At 42.9% G+C, this 21,592-nt stretch overlaps 1 protein-coding gene across 4 annotated transcripts in view; it reads right to left on the reverse strand.

Annotated features, from left to right (window-relative positions):
• chchd6a (coiled-coil-helix-coiled-coil-helix domain containing 6a) overlaps positions 1 to 21,592 on the reverse strand; it is a 98,105-nt gene that overhangs the window by 37,744 nt on the left and 38,769 nt on the right. For all 4 annotated transcript variants that reach the window (XM_066671128.1, XM_066671127.1, XM_066671125.1 and 1 more), the window contains one exon: positions 15,008 to 15,078. In XM_066671128.1, coding sequence (XP_066527225.1) covers positions 15,008 to 15,078 — 71 coding nt within the window. The remainder of the gene's footprint in view (positions 1 to 15,007; positions 15,079 to 21,592) is intronic.

Genomic DNA, 21,592 nt, shown 5'->3' on the forward strand with positions numbered 1-21,592 from the left:
GTTGTGTGTGGAGTTTTCCTTGTCGCACGTTCAGCTTTCGCTGGAGATTTTCGTTGGCCACCGACCCAAGGAGCGTTTGAACGTCTTCAAAACACCTCGGGGTAGTGTTACGAGCTGCCGTTGTGAGGTTTTACAAGCCGCAAGTTTGTGCTGGAGCTCTGGATTTCATGGTGATTGGCAGGTCTCTCTGGCCAATCAGTGCTCTGCAGGGTTTAGACGTCACAATTTAGTACCTACACGACTCGGTTGGAATTGTAATTGAGCAGGGACTGAAAAAGTTCTAGGGAACAGGCCCAGACTTGGCCAGTGGAGAAGCAAAAGAGCAGAGCCATGGAAAAACGCCATTTTTCTGCAAACAATTTGGAGGCCAGTTGATCAGTTTTATTTGTTGCACGTTCAGCTTTCGCTATAGGTTTTCGCTGGAGATTGCAACTCTTAAATATGAGTCAATTTCTCAAAATAATTAATCTTATAAATAATGCTTATAAATAATGACTTACAGTCTGGATAGAATCTTATTACTGGAGATTATGAGATATAGAGCGTTCAGTAATCAATTAGGGAGAATTATCCTTATTTTTATTACTTTCTCAATGTCTATAGCATCACTGTCTAAAGACAATATATTAACTTTTCAAAAAAAACTTACATTTCAAAAGGAAGTAACTTTCCTAGGGAATTTAGAGAATTTCTATTGGTCCATTCATCATGGAATATTCACAAAATATGAAGGACAGCTGCTGTGTTCAAACTAAGCATCCACAAAAAGGGAGTTTTTTTAATTGGAAAGCGAAGATATGTGTTTTCAAGGAGAGGAAATGCATCCGTACATTCACTAAGCCGTCGTCGGTGGTCAGATCTGCTTGCTGATCACATGTTGCTAGGCTACTCTGACTCTGGTAGTGACGGTGAGTAACACAACCCTTACTCACACGCCACTTACATGTGAAAAATGGTCCACCACCACAATAACACCTGGTGAGCCCTCCACTGAGGGGTGGGACAGAGAAATGTTGCCCGGGCCAGGTCCCGGAGGCAGACTGCCCTGCATATTTTAGAGCTCTCCCTGCTTTAACACGTTTTTGTTAATGAACTCATTATTTTAATCAGGGTGTGCTGGGAAGAGTGAAAACATTCAAATACACAATGACACACAGTGTCACCAGAGCCAGGGCTGGGAACCACTGGAATAGAGAGCTGCCAATTGAATTGTTCAGCAATAAATGGACTAATGGGTAAATTACATCCCTAAATAGAGCACTTATATATAGTCACATTTGTCGTACAGCCAGTGAGTATTAAATAAGTAAAAATAATAGAGTGGCAGGGCTTTCTGACTTACAATTACAATAACAATATGAACTGGGTGAATGGTCAGCATAGATCCAGATCAAATAATAGCCTTCAAGACCTTCAGACCAGAAAGTGGAGTGTGTTAAGATGGGATTAATGGAAATGTGCTTAAAACTGACCAAACTTAGTGCATACAAGTTGCTCTAGACATAGCAAAATATAACTTTGTATTAGCTGAAATACTGAAACACGAGGTCAGGTTCAACCTGTGCTCTTAGTGGATCCAATCCCAACATAAAACGTAAAGTCTTCTTAAAACACACTATATTTAAAACTTCAGCAGTGGTGTAAACAATACCCACGTCCTGGAATATTCACAGCACTGTGTCATCTAAATAAACAAAAGACAGTCTTCTGAATCTCTTCACTTCTAGTCTTTGTTTTCATTTATACCAATATCGCACGATAACGGCACTCTGACTGAAGCATGTCAGGTATTACTCTGCAAATTACACGTAACCTAGCAAAAGCATCAGCACTTACAAGATGTGGGACCTTGGCTGGTTCAGCTCCTGTGCGCAAACCTCATTTAAACACAGAAACCCGTAACATTCATCCTGGACTTTACACAGACCTGATTTTGTTAGCCCCACAGTAAAACTCAGGGTAAAGTCAAATGCATGTGAGTTTCTCCTGCACGTGCTGCACAGGCACTGCCCCGCGCCTAAGGTCTGAGGCACATTTCCCACTGTGAGAACGCGCCTGACTCTGAAAATCTCCCAGGACCTGATACTCCGGAGTTTCTCTAGAGTTTCCCCAAAGTTCATGTGTGAAATGAGCTAAAGAGAGAAAGAGCGAGCGAGTGAGAGGTTGTTATGATATTTAATACAATTAATTAAAATGAAATGTAATCTACCTTCTGAACTCAACAGTAAGGATGCTGTGTTTACGTCGCAAACTAAACCCGCTAATAGTCACTAGGCTCGCTAAAAAACAGAGTGAATTATGGGAGTAGGTTGTGTCCCAATTTTGGTAAAATGGTAAAATGGTTAATTAACATTTACTAAAAATGTGCATGTTAAATTCCTGCATGTGTTTGCATGGCTTTTTTATGTTACATAATCGTCAAGATAATAAAACTGTTAACATAATAATGGTATCAACACGATCAGAACTTTACAGCCCTCTTCGGAACAGATTAAATATCGCTGTTGTTAAACGTAACGCTGTGTAATAGAGGGGGCTGCGGTAAACTCTGAGGAAGCTTCACTGCACAGGTGTCACCCTGAATGATGCTTGATTGATTAAGCCAAGTGAACTCCTCCGCCCTCTCCGCAACGCAACAGTTCCTTTTAGAAGATCGCTTGACACCGGGCTTAATTGAAAGGCGAATTAAAAGGCTCAGTTTGACTCCGATTCCACTTGGTAGTCATCCCCGCCGATTCAATTAAAACACATCAATGACTCGCACCGAAACCGACACAAGCCCAGACACACAGCCGAAGCATGTTTTTCCGAGTTCCTGCTCTTATCAGCTGCGGAGAGAGAGGAGACGCCGACAAGAGGAAAGAGGCCAAGAGAGAGGAAATAAACTTCCATCAATACCACATCTACGCGTGGTAGAGGGGCTGCACGTATCAGATTCCTGTGTTTTTATCTGCAGTTTTCAGTTTTCCTTTTAATTACCCTCTAGTGGGGAGCGAGAGAGTACTGTAGCCACGTTCGGAGCTCGGTAAGATAAGAAACTCTCTTTTAATTTAAAATAAACTGCCTTCATCAGGAAAAGGAAAGGCTTCTGATAGCACCCAGGCTTTATTAAAGGGGCCTGAAGCAGAAAATTGGCTTTGGCCAAACTCGAGCTGAACCGAACGGCACAAAATTGAAGGTGAGGTCTTTAATAAAAAATATTAGCTGAGCTGAATACAGCTGCTTTGAAGAGGTTAGGCCTTGCTTGTTACGGCAATGCTCATGCCAACGTTTTACATCTGTAAATAAATAACAGGGTGCTTACAGATTAAAATGTTAATTACGGAATTTTTCCCATTACATGTAATCTCCTTAACGGAGCACCGAGCCACAGAACAAAGCTCAACTTCAGAGCCTCGGCAGAGATTGAAAAACAGCGAGAGAAATAAAAAATAAATATGGAAATGAAATGCACTGAAATAAAGCAAGTACAAAAGATTAAATTAACTTAGAAACACAGGGTGTATACTGAAGCGTGTGCCTCAAAACTTCTAGCAACAAGCTCATTATTCAACACTAGAGAAGCCGCAGTGGCTGTTGAATCATAGATACTGATGTGGCGCCTTCAGTTAATTAAGTAATTATAGCTAAAAGAATTTCTGTCAGAACAGAACAGAGTTAAACAAGGCCATGGAATTATTCGGAAAATCCCATCAGCTCGGTGTCTATAACGCCAGTAAGTCATAACGCCAGAACAAAGTGGGACGCTCCTTAAATAAATAAAGAAGCACCTGAAGGAAAAGGGATACACAAATCACACACTGATAGAAAGTGCGAGCCACGAGGCCTTATCAGCTCGCAGTTCAACTTGACATGTTTTTCCGAATCGAGGGTCTAAAATTAACTAGATTAGAGGCAGTGTTGCCTTGACCTCGCTCGAGCTCAGCTGCCAGATGAGAACCTCGTCTTATCTCGCAGACTCTCCTTCGAGGGGCCTGCTCGCACTCTGACAGCTTTTCAATTGACTGAGCACGGGCCTCCTCTCTCCCCACCTCCCCAACCCTCTCTCCCTCCTTCAATATCCCACCACCACACCACCGAGACCCCCTCCAACCCTCCGGCAATCTCACCTGCAAGGGCCGGGGTTTCCAACGAGAGAGGCCCCACTTAAGGCTGACAGGGCCGAGAGGGAAAGAGAGGAGAGAGTGGGACAGAAAAGGGAAACGAGAGACAGAGGGCAAGGGAGCATGAACGAGGGCAAGAGAAAGCAAGAGAGCAGGACTGAGAGGGCAACGAGAGAGAGAGAACCCTGACAAAGCTGATAATTATTAGGCTGGGTCTTGTTAGAGCATAGTCTTAGTTATTTTGGGAAGAAAAACCAGAAACTGCCCTTCCCCTCAGGAGAAGCCCACCATTCCCACCCCTCCATATCCCCTCAGTCTTGTTAGCTCTGGCAGACAGGTGCACAGGTAAAGAGCTTCTGTGCAGTGACATGGTGAAGGGTTTCTGCTCCCCGTCTGACACCAGCTCAAAACAAAGATTACAGATGTGCCCTGCTTTGCAAAGGATTCAGAAAGTTTTATATCTTCAGAGCCTTTATCTTTCTTTGAGGTTTAGATCTTGGGGTGAGAAATATCACAATGTAACAAATTCCTTCCTGGTGGTAGTAAATTTAGGCACCTGCAGATGACGTTGTATGAAGGTGATCAGGCTGTAAACACCTGTGGGGTGGTAGAGGGGATCCACAGATTGAGAAGAGGTGGTAGAGTGCAGTGAATGTCTCGTTCATCGTGTGGAAATTGGTCGCAAAGCAGATGTTAATGATTGGGAAATAGAAGTGATTGCGTTTGGGCATGCCAAAGGTCATAGAGTGAAGGACGTAGCTGGATTTGCAAGAGTATAGACGCATAAGGTCATACGGGTCGACCAGCAGTGGCGAATATCAAGTCTACAGGATTCTTTCCTCAGAAATGTGTCTGAAAGACCAAGCTGATGGATAGGGAATGCTGGTGTGTTACACGGCTTGTGAAACGAAAATCGATTCGCTTCCAGGGAAGAATTGCTTCTAGAAATCAACGCCGGTCCTTCACAACCTGTTTATGAAAGAACACTCCGCAGGGAACTGCATACCATGAACATATGGAGCAGACTGGCAAAGTGACCAAAGAGAAACAAACATTGGATTGTTCATGACTGGAAATATGTCCTCTGGTCAGATGAATCTCGTCTCTCTCTGTAAGTGAATGGTGCTAGGCGTCATGTTTATCGTTGACTTCAGGAAGCCTTCAGGGTGGACTTGGTGCAAGGTGTAGGTGAAGATAGAGAAGGTTCCGTGATGTTCTGTGGGTGTTGTAATTATGCAGAAATGGGTCTTTTTACATACTTCACAGGGCTTCAAATGTGACTGACTGGCATGATGAACATTCCGAAGAATTCACACATCTGCAAAAATCTGTGGAACTACCTGGAACGAGTAAAACTCCAGGGAAGGCATCCACAAAACCTGGACAAACTGTGCAATTCTTTGATGCAAGAATGGCTGAACATTGAAGTCGCCTACATCCAGTTACTTGTCCAGTGTGTGCCCAGTCGAATTGTACCTCATGCTCGTGGAGGCACTACATGCTTTCAGGTAGTTTTCGGTCACAGGTGACGGTTGGGCTTATTTAAGACTATATTTCATTTTTTCTAAGGTTTGATTTTGAAAGCAGTGTTGCGACATGTGCTTAAAGCTTTGCTGCAATGCCTCCAATTAAGCAACGCCAATTATGCTCACTTGAACTTGTGACATCTTCGGGATTCAAACTCATAACTGGGCAAAGCCTCTGACAGCTACAGCATTTGGGAGAATCTGTCTTTAACAAAACATTTAATTGATCATTGCTCTCAAATTACTGACAACACGATCTCTAGCACAATGCTACCATTAAATAAGGTAGAACAACTAAGACCCACGGTGGCTCGTATCACGGACAGACTGAAATGATTGCCTTGCCCTCTTCCTACAGACTATGCTTCACATCAACATCACTGCAGGTCTTAATTTGTCTTCCCCAACAGGATGCTCTCAGGATGAGGTAACGACAGAAAACTAACCTTTGCTAACGACAACTTCTGAACTGCAAGTCTTGTGAGGCCAGGCCTGTGACCTGTGGGCAAGTTGTCCAACTTTTCCACCCACCCGTAGAGCCCAGAGCGCTCCTAATGAGGCCCTTCCTTTTGAGAAATCATAAAGAGCACCCATAGGAAAACTACAGAAAAGCCTAGCCAGGGCAAACTAATTGGCTTCAGCTGAGGGAAGAAGTTTGCTTTAGACAAGCCCTACCATGCCTTGCAGATGCGGCCCCTTGCTTCCAATCTCTCATTTAGTCTTTTTTCCTCTTACTGTTTACAATAGTAAAATGAGAGCAAAAATCTCTGAAAATGAACCAAACTCAATATTCATACAGTGAACAGAAGAAACAAATGTCTTTGCCAGATCATATGCTGAATGGCTGGTGTATGACCTTGTACCTATGCTCTATGGTACACTTGTCATGCAGAAGTAGTTTAGGAGTACGATCACTGACTGTAGCCCATCTGTTGCTGTAAAAATTGGCAGCAATGTGCCCTTTCCCAGTAAATGGAAAGAGACCACAATAGTTGATTTTACGTTGCTTTTAGAGATCCTTGCCAGGTGAAAACTCTGAGGTTACTGTTTCAAAAGGACCCCCAGCTGGTAACACATCTTAATATGATGGAATAATGGCTTTATTCTCCGTATTTGACATATACATGGTGGATGCAGCCATTTTGGTTTGCCCAGTGCTAAACTTGGAAGCACCATCCAGTCAAAGGTCACAGGAAAGACTGATATTGTCACAGCTTTCTCCAAAATAAAAGCAGGATAAAAATTTGGGAAGTCATGTGTGGGCGAAAACAGCTTCCAAAAGCCCTCTGCTTTGCCCTCGTCACTTCACTTTGGATGTATTTAATTCATTCAGTAGGCCACGACTGCCCAGATACTAGACTGCTGCTGTAGGTTTTAAGCGTAGGCGAAAAAACAACGTAAGTCCCTTCCCACAAAAGGAACCCTAAAGTCCCAGAATATGGCATGAGAACCACACGAAGCAACGTGAACGTACACCAGCAGTTTCTAGGGGTAAACTCCATACAACAATGTATTCATCTTAAAAATAAGCATAGGACATTGTTCGGTTGCAGATTTTATGTTCTCAGATTCAGATGTTTTTTACAGTGTCATCTCTTAATTTTTGGCCCTGTTCTGGCGTGGGAGGCGGGACATCATCTGGTATAATGACTGACAACATTTATATTCGAGACTAAACTTTTTAGCTCCATAAACAGTAGTCATGAATGTTTAAGAGCAATAGCCCATTACTACTGCAGCAATTTGACGTCACTACCCAGAGTGCTCTTCAACAACAAAAACAATGGGGACCCAATTTTACAAAAAAATTAAATAAAGCTTTTATTTCATTCTTTATATTTTTAATAACATATCTTAAAAATTTAGAGTAATTCCATCATATTAAGGCTAAAAAAGCCACGCTGGACTGGACTGTATTGGAATTAGATTTGTAGATCCAATATTAATTTTTGATTAGCTGATTCAGTGTTGAAACTCTGAGTTCTTTTCTGTGCTGAGAAGTTTATCTAGAATCAACACAAACATCAGAGGAATATTTCAACACTGAAAAGCTGATACTAATGTAACACTGATAACCTGTTAGTTCATTGTGTGTTTTTTATACATTGATATAAAATTAGGTTTTATTTATTAAAGTAGTTGGAATAGAGTCCTGTCATTTAACTCTTCAGGGAATCTAATCTGTTTATTAGAGAAAATTAGAAACTTCTCTTTTACATTAGCTTGATGGCTGAGTTTAATATTAATCATTAAACATACTCAGCAAAGCAAAAACTACATCAAATAAGTGAACTGAGAGGCTGCTGAGGACTCCTGCAGCCTTTGTCACATGTAACGCAGTTGTCTTGAATACAGCAGATTAGAGGCTCAACCCCCATCCGAGCAAGAGTGCCATGCAGGAATTAAAGTGCTGCATTCGCCTACAACTGTAAGATGTAGGATTTGAGTCTCTGCTGAAAGCCTGAAAATGCAAGTATGTCATATTTTGTAAATACTGAATGGAATATGGTTTGCTTTCATCTTTGAACCAACCGTAGATAGAAACACTTTTCACAGAGAACACACTTTTTTTTTTGTCATTAAAGTTGTTATATACAACGAGCAGGCGCTACGCTATGTTGATTCAATAGTTAAACCTTACATCAAAGCAACATTGTTCCAACTAAAAAGGAACACCAAGCAAGGTTTGGTATTTTTGCTCCAGGGTTCCCCCTATAGTTGCAGAGTGCAATTCAAGGTAGATTCCTACCCTCCTCCAAAAGCTACATAGTGCCGTTTCTGCCGTGCTGAGTTCAAAGTAGCGAAGCCAGATGCTTTGTTCTCCCAATTACAGGTCAGGGGAGCGTCACAATGATCTTGAAGCTGTGTTTTAAGATAAAAATTCTACATACTGTTCCTTTAAGTTAGCAATAAGAGCTATTTTACTGTTTTTTTTTAGGTTTTAGAGACTACAGCTCCTTTTTTCAATCCCTTGTCCAGGGGAAATGGAAAATGGGACCCTGTTTGGTGGACAGTTCTGGTTGTAATGATATCGATACTAATGTGATAACAATATTAAGGTAACACCACTGCCCTTATGCTGTCACAGAGTGACACCATAAATAACCGGATCACAGAAAAGTCCCTGTTCAGCCACTGAGAGCCGTGGTCATTAAAGAAGCAATCTGTAATTCCATCAGCAAGTGTTTTAAATGGGTACTGCAATACAGATTCAAAACATTACAAAGAGTTGTCTGCTCCTCTCCCCTCCTCCACAGATGCAAACCCAGGCAGGTTGCCAGGTTGAGGCAAATGGAACCTACTCGAACGAGCACAAGACAAAGTGTGCTTATGGCACAATAAATAATGTGCCTATTTACACAGAAAAAATTGTGTACGTAATTTCACAAAAACATCTCCTTTCACTAATGAGAGGATTAACAAAGTTAACGAGCCGCAACTGATTTTCCTGTATTTACCAGCTTTGTTTTTGATTTGCCATGTTTCACTGTAAAATGTTGATGTTATTTTCCTTATTATTGTGTCCCTTCCAACTTAAATTTAAGTTTAGGAGGCATATGTTTGCTTTCATATTTCAGTGTTTAGTTCCACCTTAATTGATTCAAATTTTGAGGTTAACATTGATGTCATTCACCAGCCTCTTGTTTGAATTTTCTGTTCCACCTTAAATGGGTGACTGCGAGGTGGAAAATAGCTACTGTAACACAACACAAATTCCTCATTTTCTTTGTTTATAAGACAAACGTTTTTAGCCCATCTCTGTTCATATATATTTCTAGAATAATGCCCAGGCTTTTTCGGTCTGGTAGAATCTACGGTTATATGATTCGCTTGCTCGCTTCCACGGCTGCGGCACGTGGTGTTTGTGTCTGCTATTGTGTCTCACAACTGGCAACCCCGGCTGTAAAAACGATGCTGGGGATTGGGCAGGTGGCAGTGGGATTGGGCAGTGCTGTGTTAAGCATGTCACCTCCTTCTCTGATGACACATGGAAGTCATATTATGATTTAGCACAGTAAGAATATTACAGATTGCTCCTTTAACCTCTCAGTATTCTATCACCAAACCTGTTTTGTATTCTTTTTACTCTCTAGATAAGAGCCTCGTTTTATTTTCCTCTTCAACATCTCAAGGACTTACTTAACCCATGTAGCACTATCATGATCAAACCCAAAGGTAAACAGATAGTGAACAGTCTGCGAGTTATCGCTGACACGATCTAAGTGCACTCCTAGCTGAACAGCCTGTACCCACCAATCCCTGCTCTTTGTGTGTGACTCACTGCCAAGTTCCAGCCGAGTCCCCCCCCGCTGCCTTGTTCAAGTACAGTACTTCCCCTTTCTAGTCAAACCTCAGCTCTCTTCCTGCAGGCACTTTGAATCCGGAGCTATCAGATATGCTGGAGCTCTCCTTCAGTCTAACTGGAGCTGGGTGTGGGGGGTGGGATGGCAGCGATGGCGACAGTGCTGTATCAAAGCTCCATATGGCAGAGATGCAAGCGGCAGAGGGAGCCTGAGCCGCTTGAGCTGAACCCGGGTGGGGAGAGATTAGCTGCCGGCCTTGTCATGCTCCGCGACTTGGGGGTCTTGAGGCTGCCGTAGCCCTCAGGGATTAAAATGGGGGGATTAAAACATCAGCGGTGAGCAGGTATAAGAGCAACACTGCCAGCTAAGGCTCTGAATGCGGCACATCATAAATACAATTACCAACAAGTGGAATGGCTGGCTGGCAGATACTGTACCTAAGCTGGCGCAGAAAGTTCATGTCTGCAGGCCCTGACAATCTTTCAGTTTTGTTGAGTTTGGCTGATGTCTATTTAAAGTTCAAAAATAACTTTAGTAAACACTACACACACGTACACATTCTAAACCCAAATCAGAGAGCACGGGTCTGAATGGTACACACTGAACCATCGCTGGATTAGGAAACTACCTTGTATCCAGACTCACTGTCCACTTTATCTCCACTGATCACACAGGAGCACTTTGTGGTTTCCTTAAAGGAACACTACATAATATTTTGACCTTCAGATTGTAGAACTACAAAGTGGTACGTTAAGGTTTAAAGGAACACTATGTAAGATGCTCCTGGGGCTCCCCCCGGTTTTATTCTTACAGCACTGTAATGAAATCAATGGTGAGAGGAAAGGGCGCTGGGGTGGTTTCCTACCCTCCACCAGTTAAGTTACATAGTGCAGTTTCTGCAGCGATGAGCCCGGAGTAGCAACGACAGAGGCTCTGTTCTCCCTTTTACAGCTCAGAGGACCATCACAATGATTTTGAAACTGTAATTTTAAGATAAAAATACTATGTACCGTTACTTTAAGAGTTTTCTACAGACAGTGTGTTGCACTCTGGGAAACCTGATATGTAATTTAGCAAGCTAATAACCATTTATTTGTCCCTGCGTGGTTCTTTTTCAGTCCTCTTTCATGGACAAGAACTGTTAGGAACAGATTCATTACACACTTGCTACCGACTCACAATATCGAGTTTGTTAGTAGCACTTCCACCAAGGACTGAGAACTTCTAACCAGTCAAAGAAAACAGGCTCATGTGTGAGAACGATAACACTGTGCCCTTGTAGCTTCAAAAATGGTAATTTCATTTAAAACAAGTCATTTGGAGTTGGTTTACTGGTGCATTCATCATGAAAAATTCATACAATGTAAAGGGCAGCTATTTTGAAATCATAACAACAAAACAGAGAGTGACGACGTGCGAATGTACTGTAACAAGTAAAAAACAATGTCCTCCCCCTCTGCGTGAACTTAGATGGAAATACACGAGTATTCTGGGGATACAGAGTTAGGAGACACAGAAAAACAGACAGAGAATAAAAGACAGCGAGGTACGCTGGAAGTAAACGGGGAGCGGCGTGGAAGCCACAAACAATCAGCATTAATTACAGCAGGCCACCGGTACCGTTCCAGCCTAGAGAAAGTGAACCCGTCTGACCCTCACCGAAGAAAATGAATAGGTTTCGATGAGTTTCAACAGCAATCTAATCTCTAACAGTTCTACAATCGGCTACGGAGCGAGGCAGGAGAGAGAGGTGTTTCTCAGAGGGGCCAGGCCAAGGGGTTAACATCAGAGAATAATCATCCATATTCAGCTCCTCTCCTGCTGACACCTCGGTGGTAATGGGAACTGTACCTTTAAGTCTTCCACCCCGGTTTGATACACACTTCGAGAAGCATTTATATCTTAATGTATTTCCATTCTGTGTCTGTGTGTGTGTGTGTGTGTGTGTGTGTAGATACAGCAGCTCATCTTCAAACAATAACACTTAAATCGATGGGCTCTAATTTTGTGGCTGCACTGTGGCGTTAAAGCTGCCGAATGCTCCTTTATCAGAACTTTGTGCGACTGAGGCGTCCTTCTGTTTGAATTTCGCTTTGAGGTTTAAAATAAATAATGAATTATACTGGAAAACACACTTGTGCCACAGGCTTCTGAGACCCAATCTTATCAGAAATGCAAATGCGACACGGCATTTTACAAAAAGTACACTAATAAAGACCCGCCCAACTTCTCATAAAGGGATTATAAATGTGAATATCACCCTAATAAACATATTTCTCACAATTACTAACTCTTACAATTTCTGACAATTACCAGCATGTGAGCGAGGCAGTTGTTGAAAATGATTTGTTTTTCAATAACTTATGAGTCATTTTCACACAGTGTTCTCTCTGTGTCTGCGTGGGTTTCCTCCAGGTGACTGTCTGTGAGGAGTGTGGTGCGTTCTCTCTGTGTCTGCGTGGGTTTCCTCCGGGTGACTGTCTGTAAGGAGTGTGGTGTGTTCTCCCTGTGTCTGTGTGGGTTTCCTCCGGGTGACTGTCTGTGAGGAGTGTGGTGTGTTCTCTCTGTGTCTGCGTGGGTTTCCTCCAGGTGACTGTCTGTGAGGAGTGTTCTCTCTGTGTCTGCGTGGGTTTCCTCCTGGTGACTGTCTGTGAGGAGTGTGGTGTGTTCTCTCTGTGTCTGGGTGGGTTTCCTCCGGGTGACTGTCTGTGAGGAGTGTGGTGTGTTCTCTCTGTGTCTGCGTGGGTTTCCTCCAGGTGACTGTCTGTGAGGAGTGTTCTCTCTGTGTCTGCGTGGGTTTCCTCCTGGTGACTGTCTGTGAGGAGTGTGGTGTGTTCTCTCTGTGTCTGCGTGGGTTTCCTCCGGGTGACTGTCTGTGAGGAGTGTGGTGTGTTCTCCCTGTGTCTGCGTGGGTTTCCTCTGGGTGACTGTCTGTGAGGAGTGTGGTGTGTTCTCTCTGTGTCTGCGTGGGTTTCCTCCGGGTGACTGTCTATGAGGAGTGTGGTGTGTTCTCCCTGTGTCTGCGTGGGTTTCCTCCGGGTGACTGTCTGTGAGGAGTGTGGTGTGTTCTCCCTGTGTCTGCATGGGTTTCCTCCGGTTGACTGTCTGTGAGGAGTGTGGTGTGTTCTCCCTGTGTCTGCGTGGGTTTCCTCCGGGTGACTGTCTGTGAGGAGTGTGGTGTGTTCTCCCTGTGTCCGCGTGGGTTTCCTCCGGGTGACTGTCTGTGAGGAGTGTGGTGTGTTCTCCCTGTGTCTGCGTGGGTTTCCTCCGGGTGACTGTCTGTGAGGAGTGTGGTGTGTTCTCCCTGTGTCTGCGTGGGTTTCCTCCGGGTGACTGTCTGTGAGGAGTGTGGTGTGTTCTCTCTGTGTCTGTGTGGGTTTCCTCCGGGTGAATGTCTGTGAGGAGTGTGGTGTGTTCTCCCTGTGTCCGCGTGGGTTTCCTCCGGGTGACTGTCTGTGAGGAGTGTGGTGTGTTCTCCCTGTGTCTGCGTGGGTTTCCTCTGGGTGACTGTCTGTGAGGAGTGTGGTGTGTTCTCCCTGTGTCTGCGTGGGTTTCCTGCGGGTGACTGTCTGTGAGGAGTGTGGTGTGTTCTCCCTGTGTCTGCGTGGGTTTCCTCCGGGTGACTGTCTGTGAGGAGTGTGGTGTGTTCTCTCTGTGTCTGTGTGGGTTTCCTCCGGGTGACTGTCTGTGAGGAGTGTGGTGTGTTCTCCCTGTGTCTGCATGGGTTTCCTCCGGTTGACTGTCTGTGAGGAGTGTGGTGTGTTCTCCCTGTGTCTGTGTGGGTTTCCTCCGGGTGAATGTCTGTGAGGAGTGTGGTGTGTTCTCCCTGTGTCTGCGTGGGTTTCCTCCGGGTGACTGTCTGTGAGGAGTGTGGTGTGTTCTCTCTGTGTCTGTGTGGGTTTCCTCCGGGTGACTGTCTGTGAGGAGTGTGGTGTGTTCTCTCTGTGTCTGCGTGGGTTTCCTCCGGGTGACTGTCTGTGAGGAGTGTGGTGTGTTCTCCCTGTGACGCAGTGTGTGTGAGTGTGTGTGTGTGTCACCCTGTGAAGGACTGGCGCCCCCTCCAGGGTGTATTCCCGCCTTGTGCCCAATGATTCCAGGTAGGCTCTGGACCCACCACGACCCTGAACTGGATAAGGGTTACAGATAATGAATGAATGAATAATAGTGTCTACTGATTTAAAAAATAATCACAAAAGTTAGTTCAAAGAACGTCCTGGTCTTTTTGGGAGGGTGATAAATGTTTAGTGTGATATGCGTTATTTTATTTTATTACATTATTATTATAGTTCAGTGTCGTTTTGGTGATTTTTGAATTACGATCCTCTTAATTTGCTGCCTAAAAGGAGGTGTGAGAGTTATGATATTTAATACATTTCGGCATTAAACAACACGTAGTTTACCATCTGACTTCAAACGTAGAAGCACTTTATCACTTAAACATCACTAATACATCATTAGGAAGAGTGAATTATGGGAGAAAGTTCTTGCCAAATTTGGTAAAATTATTAATTAGCTTTAAAAACACAAACAAACTTTAGATTCCTGCATGCGGTAATTTAACATAAATAATCGTATAATAAAATGGAATACTGACATAATAGCGCTTGTTTTGGAAATGTCTTTCCTGCACATACTCCGCCAGGTCAACACTGTCACTGTGTAGTGTCAGCAGCTCCCTCTCAGCTTGTAAAAGTAATGAGTTAATCGGACGAGTTATTGCCGCAGCGGCTGATCGTGTGTTTAAGACGAACCCAAATTCTTCTTGTAATTTCACTGCTCTGCACCAGAGTAAACCCTCTGCGCCAGTCAAAAATTAGCAAACAACATTTATGCCACACCCACCAGTGCCTGGGCCACAATTTCTACGGTATAATCCATTTCTACGGTTAATTTGTCATGAAACTCATTATTGTGTGGCTTCCTCATGACTAAGCAATAAACCTGAGTTTTCTCATAATCCTTTTCAGCAATTTGCATTAAAAAGCGAATTACTGTGTTGTTGCAGGACGAATAAAATGCTAAATTTAAGTCCACTTCGTGATAAACACAGTAGGCTATAAAAGTCTCCACTTACTTCAGGTCTGCTTCCCTCCTGTCCGCAGCAGCGTGGAACTGTTCCACAGACGTTTTAAAGTGTTCTAGGTTCTGAAACAAAAAAAACAAAGAGGTTAACAAACAGGAAAGAGTAGAAGCTATAAATTATAGACCTTTCCTCAATAAAACCTTTCCCTCCTCCTGCTCCTTTCCAACAGAAAAACAATATTCTAAAATCTATATCCAAACCTGTATTTTTGTAACAACCTTGATCCCAAAGGATGGGACGTTATGTGAAGTGCTAATAAGAACCAAACAGTAATAAATAAATTCGAAAACAAGTATTAAACACGATATTTTTTGTTTTATTTTACACTGGGAGCTCATTTCACAATGAGAATTTATTTACAGTGAATAATGAAGCAGATAAAGTCAAACAATAAATAACTTGCCTTTGTAATAAATACAGGCCACAGCAGATACACTGCACTTTAATCACAGCTTTCTGCTTTGCACTTCACATACTGTCACAACACTTTTGGAAATGGTGAAAAGTTACAAATTATAATGAACAACAGCCGCTGGAGAACATGATGTTGGATAGAGTCGGTATATAACATCTACGTTTATTTACTGTGGCACAAAAACAGCTGCATATACATCTTAGATTTTAAAAGAAGAGCTGTCCTTTTTATTAGAGAGAGAGAGAGAGAGAGAGAGAGAGAGAGAAACTTCAAATATGAAAGTGAATGAAGGCAATGTCAAGTAAGGCTATTCACTCTCGAAAGTTCCCTGTGGCTAAACTAGCATTCGCGCAATCATTAATATTGAACCCTGTGCGTATCTGTTCTTTTCTAAGAACAGGAAAACATGAAGTACTATCCATAGTAAAAGTTGTGGCAGGAAGAGGTTACACTGAAAAATGCTGCAATATTATTTTAATAACTGTTTGTGGTCTTTGTTCTTGGACAGATCAAATAAAACTGTAAAGCGGCGCTAACGCCATACGGAGTTCTCTGCCTCTCACAGAGGCACCAGCCCAGAGATTTGAGGTAGTTATTATTATATTTCACAATCTGATCTCTGCACTAATCCTGGGCCCAGCTCAGAATGCATTCAGTGGGACTCTGTAGCCCAAAGACCATTAGGAGAACTTCATAAACGTTAATGGTTTTAATGAAGCTCCAGCGGAAGTGATTTCTGGGAAAGCGCTGGGTGTTGGCTGTTTGGGTGTTGAGATGAAGAGAGAAGATAGAGCATATGACGCCTGCAGCTCAGAGACACATCAGGAACAATAATACGGAGCATGGGCTAATGCTGCGAGACGCTGGCCGAGGTGTGCCGCATGAACCGAGCGAATTGGAGAAGTTTAATTGGATCGTGTCTTTTATTGAAACTTATTTTTAACGTCGGAGACTCACAGGGATCACACACAAATTAACAAGAAAGTTTATTTATATTCCGCTAAGAAAGTAGTTCCATTTAACAGTCAGTATGTGGGCAGCTGTTGCTAGGTTACTGCTGAATAAAGTGCAGGTAAACTTAAAGAGAAAATAAGTCATTAAATAATTATAGTAATACTTTAAAAAAAATATATATATATATAATTATAATAATAGCATCTCAGCCAAACACTTTGCAAGACGAGTTGGGAATTCGGTTCGGCCTCTTCTACAATATTTGGCATCATTTGTAATAACGTATTTGTGGTTAAACTAGCTCAATTCATAATTAATTTAGTCTAAAAGATCTAAAAGGTTTTCTGGGGACAAAAAATCTCATCAACATATATCGCGATAAAAAAAAAAGTTTCAATAACGGTGTGTCATGCCCTCGTCCTGTCATGTCTGTTTTCCCGGCCATGTGCTCTCTCTCAGCACATGGCTCTGTTTGTTGTTGCCCTAGTCCCGCCTTTGTTCCGCCTCCTCGTCTGTGTCTCATTTGTTACCCTGCCCCCTCGTTATCTGTCCAGGTGTATCTTGTCTGTGTCTTGTATTTAAGTTCCCTTGTGTCTCTCCTGTTTGTCGGACATTTCACCTTGGTGGTGTCTCATATTCAGTTGTTTCATTTCTAAGTCGTATCGCTCCCGTCAGTTTGTCTGTTCCTCGTTTTGTCTCATCCGTGCCTCGCTTCGTTTCCTGTCATTGCTTTGTTTCCCTGTCGTCATTGAGTCTCACGTCTGTCTGTTTCTACTTTCCCTCGTTTTGGTTTTTTGCCCCAGTCCCAGTCTCTGTTTCGTTATTCCTTTTTTGTAAATAAAGTTTATCTGTGTTTTAGCGTGTGCGTCCGCCTCCGTCAGTCCCCCTCCGCGATCCTGACACGGTGATATGATTTTTAAACACATTTCTGATATTTCGATACTAACTGACCTTCAATACAGCATGCTGCTGTCAGTTCTATTTAAGAATAAGAGAATCAGCCCGTGTTGTAGTTTAAGGGTCTAATACTGACAAAGCTTGACAAAGGAGAACATTGTACATATTCCTTGGAGATTCTGGTCCATTTCAACACACTGGGGTTGGACAATGAAAGTGAAACACCTGTCATTGTAGTGTGGGAGGTTTCATGGCTAAATTGGAGCAGCCTGGTGGACAATCTTCATTAACTGCACACTGCACCAGTAAGACCATGTGCATCCAATGGTTCAAACACTGTGTCCTGAAGGCGGTGCCGTGTATCAGGACGACAACGCACCAACACACACAGCAAGACTGGTGAAAGACTGGTTTGATGAACATGAAAGTGAAGTTTAACATCTCCCATGGCCTGCACAGTCACCAGATCTAAATATTATTGAGCCACTTTGGGGTGTTTTGGAGGAGCGAGTCAGGAAACGTTTTCCTCCACCAGCATCACGTAGAGACCTGGCCACTATCCTGCAAGAAGAATGGCTTCAGATCCCTCTGACCACTGTGCAGGACTTGTATATGTCATTCCCAAGACGAACTGACGCTGTATCGGCCGCAAAAGGAGGCCCTACACCACACTAATAAATTACTGTGGTCTAAAACCAGGTGTTTCACTTTCATTGTCCAACCCCTGTAAGTGCAACATGGTCAGTTTCATTAGAAAATTGGTGACTTGTGACAATTAAAGACCAATTTATGCTTCTGCACTGAACCTACTCTCCAAGCAACGCATAGGTCTTGCAGCGTCATGAACCCTACGCACCTCCACAGGAATGTAAACACGCATCGCGTCAACGCAGACCACAAAGACTCTGTTTGGTCCGCAGCCGGATGAACATGGATCAAGTCGAACTGTTGAAGTCCAGAAACAAGAACTCCTCTTCTCCACACTACGGAGACTGCAGACAGCAGCGAATTCATAGAACGAGATTTCCTCAGACATCAGCCTGGACGTCACGGTAACAAAGAAATACGTGGAATAAGGGTCAGAAGATAAAAAACAAAACAAAAATAAAAATTGTTACGAGGATCTCTGTTCCTGTCCTGACCTCGCATATAAAATACACTCTGTCCCAATTAACCCAATGGTGTCACAAAGAAGCTTTATATAAAATGAGAATTAGCGAACTTCGCAGATTTATAAAACTAATATTACTACACAATTACAGTGTGTACTACAGGGTGGGCCATTTATATGGATACACCTTAATAAAATGGGAATGGTTGGTGATATTAACTTCCTGTTTCTGGCACATTAGTATATGGGAGGGGGGAACACTTTTCAAGATGGGTGGTGACCATGGCGGCCATTTTGAAGTCGGCCATTTTGAATCCAACTTTTGTCATGTGACACATCAAACTTATTGGGAATTTCACAAGAAAAAAATAGTTTTTCCCATCTACTAATGTGCCACAAACAGGAAGTTAGTATCACCCACCATTCCCATTTTATTAAGGTGTATCCATATAAATGACCCACCCTGTATGTTTGGGTCGAGGAATATATTTGAGATTCAGCCCTAGTGGTTTAGTGGCATAATAGCAGAGTGACGCAGAGTTCAGCAGAAATCGAGATTCATCTGAGTAGGCTCCGATTTTCCAGTCCTCAACGGTCCAGTTTTGGTGAGCCTCAGCTGTCCATTCCGAGTGAAGTGGAAGACCACATGATCTTCTGCTGTTGTAGCCCATACTCCTCAAGGCTAAGGAGATGTGTTGCACATCCGGAAATGCTTTTCTGCTCACCGCAACCCTACAGAAGAGTTATTTTAGCCTTTCTGTTTGTTACAATCCTTTTACCATCTTAGAAATATGTATCAAAACTCAAGCGTTCTCAAAACTGTGTAGTATTTGCCTTGTCTTTAACGGGCGTAGAGGACCTGTGACTGGTTTACAATATGTAGGAGATGCTAAATAATATAAGACTACGGACATTGGTCTTAAATTTCTAAACCCTTCTAATCCTTTTCATTCAGGTGCATCTTTTTTACCGCTAGGCATTCACACAAAAAAAATGGCACAGAAATATAATCCTCAACAGCAGATCTCCCACCAGCAGAGCGCTTATGGCTCTTCAGAAATCCTGCAATGTTTAACTGAAAAATGGTATAAAAATCTGGGGGGAATTGTTTGGATTTAATCAGAGCTTGGGGAGGTTCTGTAAGCTTTATTTTCTCCATCTTTTCTTTTACAACAATCAGGTCCGAACCTCATCATCTTTGCTATTCAAGCGGCGGACAGTGGGAGAGTGCCGTTCAACACGGCACAGACAAGTGGCTCTTAATGTAAGCGCGCTGGGGACGGGCAGAGGTTAGTGAAACGGAAACTCCTCGCAGGCTCCTGAATGAATCGGTCCTGTCCAGCCGTTCCTTTTGAAATACGGCATTAACAGATTTGCCAGCTATAATCATCCAGCTGGCACCTGGTTTGCTTTGGTTCTACTGTGGTTGGCAGCGCTCGTCAGACTCCTCCCCCCACCCTCCATACATCAAATGCAACTACCACAGCCCTAATCCAATCCATGACTCAGTTTGAGCAGCGCATCACTGCCTCACAACGCAAGGGCCTTCGCAGGGCTCCTTCTAAACGGGCCAAGGAGCGATGAGCCGTGACCAAGGTCTAAACCCACCTAAAGTCAAAATGTAGTCTTGGCAGAGAAACACAAATATTTACCAGAAATCCGTTAAAACCTCTTCCATACAAAGAAATCCATGTTCAGCTGCTGCACCCAACAATTCCACAAAGCCTCCCTCCACTCAAAAGGTTCAGCTTGACGCACTTCAAAACACTTAACACTCTTGCAGGTGCCGGTTCCTACTCAAGGTATAGTGAGAGACATGTCATTATTTACCACTTAACTTATAACCTTTCCCATCTACTATGAAGGCACGTAAATGGTAAGTGGCAGCATCTGCTCAAACAAGTGCTGGTATCTGATTTTAAAGCCAATAAGTAGCTATTTTTATTTATTTATTTTTTAACGGCTTGGACGTGATCTCCTCAGAGTCTTTCGAAAGGTTTGCGTCTGGAGACAGCCGTGTAGTTCCATTTAAAATTATTTTTCTCTGTATGCGTGAATAAAATGTGTAACTGCAAATCACTGAATGAAATAAAGCAATAACAGGAGCCTTGTACCAAATGTAAAAATATTGACCAAGGATAACTGAAGTGATTTGAAACTGATGAACTTGGGACAACAGCACTGATTAAAAGCGATGTTAACAATTTCAATTTGTTTTATAAAATTCCGAGAATATTTCCTCACCATTTGCTAGCTCTCTGGTCTGTTTGCGCACTGGAAAAAGCTCCTGCGTTTGTACGTAACCTTGGCTGAGTAAACGGGAAACAAATGAATTGTCTCAGCCCGAAGACACGGCTGAGAAAGGTATCCGGAGGCGTAAGGATGGTGGAGAGATCTCTGAATGTTGAAAAGCATGTAACGAAATGAGGATGTGGCTCTATTCCTGCTCCATATGTGGAAATGACTTAAGTTGGACTCCAGTTTTGGGAGAACGCTAACAGTGCATGAAAGCAAACGCAGACCAAAAGTGCAACAAAACGAAACAACACGAGTTAAAAAATTAATTTCTGTGGTAAATCATACACAAACAAGCTACAGTCAGCTTCTTACTCAAACATACCCTTCCACCTTAAAAGATGCAAAGCTTTTGAAAGAACACAAACGGGAGGGTGGAGTTTGTTTTGCTGTGAGAACAGTAGGAGAAGACATAAATTGCCTATGCAATGTTATAATAGAGACTTGTCACTGGTTGAAATATGAAAGTGAGTTCTCGTAATGCGCCACATGGAGTGTGTTTATAGATTAAGTCCCACTCTTCAACAAAAAGAGCCTATGAGCTCGCTGGTTACGCCACAAACAGAGAAGAATCGACAATGCTGTGGCGCTAAAGGGGGAAGCCACGCCCCCCTTGATGTGGAGGTCTCTCTCCATTCACAGAAGCCTGGTGTTGTGTGACTGAAAACAAACCAACAGTTTGTGTAATGTATTATGAGAGAAAGCCCTATTCATTATATATTGCACTATTTTGGGGTTCCACCATTTTGTAGCAGTGTCTGAAAACTTAATGTACAACTTCCAGTGCACTAAACAATCCCACAATGCACTGCAAAAAGTAGTGTACAACCCATGTACATTAGCATACCCATAATCCACAGCGTTGTTTGGTAAAAACCTGCATGAAACAGTGTTGGATATTGTT

This window comes from Hoplias malabaricus, chromosome 5 (genome assembly GCF_029633855.1).
Source record: "Hoplias malabaricus isolate fHopMal1 chromosome 5, fHopMal1.hap1, whole genome shotgun sequence".
Classification (NCBI taxonomy): Eukaryota; Metazoa; Chordata; class Actinopteri; order Characiformes; family Erythrinidae; genus Hoplias; species Hoplias malabaricus.